General features: G+C 63.2%; 1 protein-coding gene across 1 annotated transcript in view; it reads left to right on the top strand.

Annotated features, from left to right (window-relative positions):
- Ccl25 (C-C motif chemokine ligand 25) overlaps positions 1-7,500 on the top strand; it is a 17,909-nt gene that overhangs the window by 8,704 nt on the left and 1,705 nt on the right. Inside the window, exon 5 of the mRNA XM_060375873.1 lies at positions 2,270-2,390. Within this exon, the coding sequence (XP_060231856.1) occupies positions 2,270-2,390 (121 nt within the window). The remainder of the gene's footprint in view (positions 1-2,269; positions 2,391-7,500) is intronic.

Genomic DNA, 7,500 nt, shown 5'->3' with positions numbered 1-7,500 from the left:
CGTGGGTGTGTTTGCGTGGGCATATTTGCACCTATGACTGTTTGCACGCTCGTGTGCATGTTTGCACGCGCGCGTGCGTGGCCGTGAGCGCCCACGTGTGTGAGTGGCCGTGTTTGCACACATGACTGTTTGCACGCTCGTGGGTGTGTTTGCGTGGGCATATTTGCACCTATGACTGTTTGCACGCTCGTGTGCATGTTTGCACGCGCGCGTGCGTGGCCGTGACCGCCCACGCGTGTAAGTGGCCGTGTTTGCACACATGACTGTTTGCACGCTCGTGGGTGTGTTTGCGTGGGCATATTTGCACCTATGACTGTTTGCACGCTCGTGTGCATGTTTGCACGCGCGCGTGCGTGGCCGTGAGCGCCCACGCGTGTGAGTGGCCGTGTTTGCACACATGACTGTTTGCACGCTCGTGGGTGTGTTTGCGTGGGCATATTTGCACCTATGACTGTTTGCACGCTCGTGTGCATGTTTGCACGCGCGCGTGCGTGGCCGTGACCGCCCACGCGTGTAAGTGGCCGTGTGTGCCCATGTGACTGTTTGCACGCGCGTGTGTGTGTGTTTGCGTGGGCATATTTGCACATATGACTGCACGCGCGTGGGCGTGTTTGCGTGGGCATATTTGCACCTATGACTGTTTGCACGCGCGTGTGCATGTTTGCACGCGCGCGTGCGTGGCCGTGTGTGCCCATGTGACGGTTTGCACGCGCGCGTGCGTGGCCGTGACCACCCACGCGTGTGAGTGGCCGTGACCGCCCACGCGTGTGAGTGGCCGTGTTTGCACATATAACTGTTTGCACGCTAGTGTGCATGTTTGCACGCGCGCGTGCGTGGCCGTGTGTGCCCATGTGACTGTTTGCACGCGCGTGGGTGTGTTTGCGTGGGCATATTTGCACATATGACTGTTTGCACGCGCGTGGGCGTGTTTGTGTGGGCATATTTGTACCTATGACTGTTTGCACGCGCGTGTGCATGTTTGCACACGCGCGTGCGTGGCCGTGTGTGCCCATGTGACTGTTTGCTCGCTCGTGGGTGTGTTTGCGTGGGCATATTTGCACACGTGACTGTTTGCACGCGCGTGTGTGCCTGTTTGCGTGGGCATATTTGCACCTATGACTGTTTGCACGCTCGTGTGACTGTTTGCACGCGCGCGTGCGTGGCCGTGTGTGCACATATGACTGTTTGCACGCTCGTGGGCGTGTTTGCGTGGGCATATTTGCACACGTGACTGTTTGCACGCTCGTGGGTGTGTTTGCGTGGGCATATTTGCACATATGACTCTTTGCACACGCGTGTGGGCGTGTTTGCGTGGGCATATTTGCACACGTGACTGTTTGCACGCTCGTGGGTGTGTTTGCGTGGGCATATTTGCACATATGACTCTTTGCACACGCGCGTGGGCGTGTTTGCGTGGGCATATTTGCACCTATGACTGTTTGCACGCTCGTGTGCATATTTGCACGCGCGCGTGCGTGGCCGTGTGTGCCCATGTGACGGTTTGCTCGCGCGCGTGCGTGGCCGTGACCGCCCACGCGTGTAAGTGGCCGTGTTTGCACATATGACTGTTTGCACGCTCGTGTGCATGTTTGCACGCGCGCGTGCGTGGCCGTGTGTGCACATGTGACTGTTTGCACGCGCGCGTGCGTGGCCGTGTGTGCCCATGTGACGGTTTGCACGCGCGCGTGCGTGGCCGTGTGTGCACATGTGACTGTTTGCACGCGCGTGGGCGTGTCTGCGTGGGCGTATTTGCACCTATGACTGTTTGCACGCGCGTGTGCATGTTTGCACGCGCGCGTGCGTGGCCGTGTGTGCCCATGTGACGGTTTGCACGCGCGCGTGCGTGGCCGTGACCGCCCACGCGTGTGAGTGGCCGTGTTTGCACATATAACTGTTTGCACGCTAGTATGCATGTTTGCACGCGCGCGTGTGTGGCCGTGTGTGCACATGTGACTGTTTGCACGCGCGTGGGCGTGTTTGCACCTATGACTGTTTGCACGCGCGTGTGCATGTTTGCACGCGCGCGTGCGTGGCCGTGTGTGCCCATGTGACGGTTTGCACGCGCGCGTACGTGGCCGTGTTTGCACATATAACTGTTTGCTCGCGCGTGTGGGCGTGTTTGCGTGGGCATATTTGCACCTATGAGTGTTTGCACGCGCGTGTGGGCGTGTATGCGTGGGCATATTTGCACCTATGACTGTTTGCACGCGCGTGTGCATGTTTGCACGCACGCGGGCGTGGCCGTGACCGCCCACGCGTGTCCCCGCAGGCGCGGCCGAGGACTGCTGCCTGGGCTTGCACGCGCGTGGACTCCCCCTCCGGCGCCTCCGGCTCGCGACCGGCTACCGGCTGCAGCGCGTCAGCGGGAGCTGCAACCTGCAGGCCGTGATGTGAGTGTGCAACGCGCGGGGCCGCGGGCGGGGCCTTGCACGCGCGTGTGCAAGAGCCTGGGCGCCCTTGCACGCGCGTGTGCAAGAGCCTGGGCGCCCTTGCACGCGCGTGTGCAAAAGCCTGGGCATCCGTATATACACGTGTGCAAAAAACCGGGGGTTGGGATCCTTGCACGCGCGTGTGCAAAAACCTGGTGTTCTTCCACGCGCGTGTGCAAAAATTCCGGGGGTCGGGGGTTCTTCCACACGCGTGTGCAAAAGCCTGGGCGTCCTCACCCGCGCGAGTGCAAAAGCCTGGGCGTCCTTACACGCGCGTGTGCAAGAGCCTGGGCGTCCTTGCACGTGCGTGTGCAAAAATTCCGGGGGTCGGGGGTTCTTCCACGCGCGTGTGCAAAAATTCCGGGGGTCGGGGGTTCTTCCACACGCGTGTGCAAAAGCCTGGGCGTCCTTACGCGCGCGTGTGTAAAAGCCTGGGCGTCCTTGCAGCGCGTGTGCAAAAGCCTGGGTGTCCTTAGACGCGCGTGTGCAAAAACCTGGTGTCCTTCCACGCGCATGTGCAAAATCCTGGTGTCCTTGCACGCGCGTGTGCAAAAACCTGGTGTTCTTCCACGCGCATGTGCAAAAATTCCGGGGGTCGGGGGTTCTTCCACACGCGTGTGCAAAAGCCTGGGCATCCTCACCCGCGCGAGTGCAAAAGCCTGGGCGTCCTTACACGCGCGTGTGCAAAAACCTGGTGTCCTTCCACGCGCGTGTGCAAAAGCCTGGGCGTCCTTACACGCGCGTGTGCAAAAACCTGGTGTCCTTCCACGCGCGTGTGCAAAAACCTGGTGTCCTTCCACGCGCGCGTGCAAATTTCCGGGAGTCGGGGGTTGTTCCACACACGTGTGCAAAAGCCTGGGCGTCCTTACGCGTGCGTGTGTAAAAGCCTGGGCGTCCTTGCACGCGCGTGTGCGAAAAATTCCGGGGTCGGGGGTACTTACACGCGCGTGTGCAAAAGCCTGGGTGTCCTTAGACGCGCGTGTGCAAAAGCCTGGGCATCTTTACACACGCGTGTGCAAAAGCCTGGGCGTCCTTACACGCGCGTGTGCAAAAACCTGGGCATCCTTGCACGCGCGTGTGCAAAAACCTGGTGTCCTTGCACGCGCGTGTGCAAGAGCCTGGTGTCCTTGCACGCGCGTGGGCCAAAACCTGGTGTCCTTGCACGCGTTTGTGCAAAAACCTGGGCATCCTTGCACGCGCGTGTGCAAAAACCTGGGCGTCCTTATATACACGTGTGCAAAAAACCGGGGGTTGGGAACCTTGCACGCGCGTGTGCAAAAACCTGGTGTCCTTGCACGCGCGTGTGCAAGAGCCTGGTGTCCTTCCACGCGCGTGTGCAAAAGCCTGGGCGTCCTTACACGCGCGTGTGCAAAAGCCTGGGCGTCCTTACACGCACGTGTGCAAACACCTGAGTGGACCGGGGTTCCTTACACACGCGTGGGCATTGGCGGGGGAGGGTGTGCCTTGCACGCGCGTGTGCGAAAACCTGGGCGTCCTTCCACGCGCGTGTGCAAAAACCCGTGGGGTCGGGATCCTTACACACGCGTGTGCAAAACCCTAAGTATCCTTATACGCGCGTGTGCAAAAATCCTGGGGGACGCGTGGCCTTACACACGCGTGTGCAAAAGCCTGGGCGTCCTTGCACGCGCGTGTGCAAAAGCCTGGGCGTCCTTACACATGCGTGTGCAAAAGCCTGGGCGTCCTTACACGCGCGTGTGCAAACCCTGGGTGGGGCGGGTGTCTTTACACACGCGTGTGCAAAAGCCTGGGTGTCCTTACACGCGCGTGTGCAAAAACCTGGTGTCCTTCCACACGCGTGTGCAAACGCCTGGGCGTCCTTACACACGCGTGTGCAAGAGCCTGGGCGTCCTTATATACACGTGTGCAAAAAACCGGGGGTTGGGATCCTTGCACGCGCGTGTCCAAAAACCTGGTGTCCTGACACGCGCATGTGCAAAAATTCCGGGGGTCGGGGGTTCTTCCACACGCGTGTGCAAAAGCCTGGGCGTCCTTACACGCGCGTGTGCAAAAGCCTGGGCGTCCTTACACACGCGTGTGCAAGAGCCTGGGCGTCCTTATATACACGTGTGCAAAAAACCGGGGGTTGGGATCCTTGCACGCGCGTGTGCAAAAACCTGGGTGGGGCGGGTGTCCTTGCACACGCGTGTGCAAAAGCCTGGTTCCACGCGCGTGTACAAAAGCCTGGGTGTCCTTACACACGCGTGTGCAAAAACCCGGGGGGTCGGGATCCTTACACGCGCGTGTGCAACCACCCATCTGCGGGTCTCCTTACACGCGCGTGTGCAAAACCCGGAGTGGGGCGGGGTCCTTCCACACGCGTGTGCCTGACACGCGTGTCCCTCCCCGCCCGCAGCTTCTTCTTCGGCCCCCGGGTGCTGTGTGCGAATCCTGACGACGCGCGCGTGCAACAGGCCATGGCCGACTTGGAGGCCCGGGGGAGGCCGCGGGGGAGGGGCCCGGGTGTGTAAATGCCCCGGGTGGGGGAGGGGCGGGTGTGTAAATGCCCCGGGTGGGGGACGGACGGGTGTGTAAATGCCCCGGGTGGGGGAGGGACGGGTGTGTAAATATCCCCGGGTGGGGGATGAGTGTATAAATGCCCGGGGTGGGGGAGGGACGGGTGTGTAAATGCCCCGGGTGGGGGATGAGTGTGTAAATGCCCGGGGTGGGGGAGGGACGGGTGTGTAAATGCCCCGGGTGGGGGAGGGGCGGGTGTGTAAATGCCCCGGGTGGGGGAGGGACGGGTGTGTAAATGCCCCGGGTGGGGGAGGGACGGGTGTGTAAATACCCCCGGTGGGGGAGGGGCGGGTGTGTAAATGCCCCCGGGTGGGGGAGGGGCGGGTGTGTAAATGCCCCGGGTGGGGGAGGGACGAGTGTGTAAATGCCCCGGGTGGGGGAGGGACGAGTGTGTAAATATCCCTGGTGGGGGAGGGACGAGTGTGTAAATATCCCTGGTGGGGGAGGGACGAGTGTGTAAATACCCCCGGTGGGGAAGGGGCTGGTGTGTAAATGCCCCGGGTGGGGGAGGGGCCTGTGTGTGTGAATGCCCCCGGGTGGGGGAGGGGCGGGTGTGCAAATGCCCCCGGGTGGGGGAGGGGTGTGTGTGTGTAAATGCCCCCGGGTGGGGCAGGGGCGGGTGTGTAAATGCCCCGGGTGGGGGAGGGGCGGGTGTGTAAATGCCCGGGGTGGGGGAGGGACGGGTGTGTAAATGCCCCCAGTGGGGGAGGGACGGGTGTGTAAATGCCCCGGGTGGGGGAGGGGCCTGGGTGTGTAAATGCCCCCGGGTGGGGGACGGACGGGTGTGTAAATACCCCTAGTGGGGGAGGGACGGGTGTGTAAATGCCCCGGGTGGGGGGAGGGGTGTGTGTGTGTAAATGCCCCGGGTGGGGGAGGGGTGTGTGTGTGTAAATGCCCCGGGTGGGGGAGGGGTGTGTGTGTGTGAATGCCCCCGGGTGGGGGAGGGACGGGTGTGTAAATGCCCCGGGTGGGGGAGGGACGGGTGTGTAAGTGCCCCCGGGTGGGGGAGGGACGGGTGTGTAAATGCCCCGGGTGGGGGAGGGACGGGTGTGTAGATGCCCCCGGGTGGGGGAGGGGTGTGTGTGTGTAAATGCCCCCGGGTGGGGCAGGGGCTGGTGTGTAAATACCCGGGTGGGGGAGGGGCGGGTGTGTGAATGCCCCCGGGTGGGGGACGGACGGGTGTGTAAATACCCCTAGTGGGGGAGGGACGGGTGTGTAAATGCCCCGGGTGGGGGAGGGGTGTGTGTGTGTAAATGCCCCGGGTGGGGGAGGGGTGTGTGTGTGTGAATGCCCCCGGGTGGGGGAGGGACGGGTGTGTAAATGCCCCGGGTGGGGGAGGGACGGGTGTGTAAATGCCCCGGGTGGGGGGAGGGGTGTGTGTGTGTAAATGCCCCGGGTGGGGGAGGGGTGTGTGTGTGTAAATGCCCCCGGGTGGGGGAGGGACGGGTGTGTAAATGCCCCGGGTGGGGGAGGGACGGGTGTGTGAATGCCCCCGGGTGGGGGAGGGACGGGTGTGTAAATGCCCCGGGTGGGGGAGGGACGGGTGTGTAAATGCCCCCGGGTGGGGGAGGGGTGTGTGTGTGTAAATGCCCCCGGGTGGGGCAGGGGCTGGTGTGTAAATACCCGGGTGGGGGAGGGGCGGGTGTGTGAATGCCCCCGGGTGGGGGACGGACGGGTGTGTAAATACCCCTAGTGGGGGAGGGACGGGTGTGTAAATGCCCCGGGTGGGGGAGGGGTGTGTGTGTGTAAATGCCCCGGGTGGGGGAGGGGTGTGTGTGTGTAAATGCCCCCGGGTGGGGGAGGGACGGGTGTGTAAATGCCCCGGGTGGGGGAGGGACGGGTGTGTAAATGCCCCTGGTGGGGGAGGGACGGGTGTGTAGATGCCCCCGGGTGGGGGAGGTTCGGGTGTGTAAATGCCCCCGGGTGGGGGAGGGTGTGTAAATGCCCCGGGTGGGGGAGGGACGGGTGTGTAAATGCCCCGGGTGGGGGAGGGGTGTGTGTGTGTAAATGCCCCGGGTGGGGGAGGGACGAGTGTGTAAATACCCCCGGGTGGGGGAGGGGCGGGTGTTTAAATGCCCCGGGTGGGGGAGGGACCAGTGTGTAAATGCCCCCGGGTGGGGGAGGGACGGGTGTGTGGATGCCCCCGGGTGGGGGAGGGTGTGTGAATGCCCCGGGTGGGGGGAGGGTGTGTAAATGCCCGGGTGGGGGAGGGACGGGTGTGTAAATGCCCCGGGTGGGGGGAGGGACGGGTGTGTGAGTGCCCCCGGGTGGGGGAGGTTCGGGTGTGTAAATGCCCCCGGGTGGGGGAGGGTGTGTGAGTGCCCCGGGTGGGGGAGGGACGGGTGTGTAAATGCCCCGGGTGGGGGAGGGGTGTGTGTGTGTAAATGCCCCGGGTGGGGGAGGGGTGTGTGTGTGTAAATGCCCCGGGTGGGGGAGGGACGAGTGTGTAAATACCCCCGGTGGGGGACGGACGGGTGTGTAAATGCTCCGGGTGGGGGAGGGGCGGGTGTGTAAATGCCCCGGGTGGGGGAGGGGC

This window comes from Meriones unguiculatus, assembly GCF_030254825.1.
Source record: "Meriones unguiculatus strain TT.TT164.6M chromosome 13 unlocalized genomic scaffold, Bangor_MerUng_6.1 Chr13_unordered_Contig_2907, whole genome shotgun sequence".
Classification (NCBI taxonomy): Eukaryota; Metazoa; Chordata; class Mammalia; order Rodentia; family Muridae; genus Meriones; species Meriones unguiculatus.
This window is presented reverse-complemented; position numbering and strand designations above follow the sequence as displayed.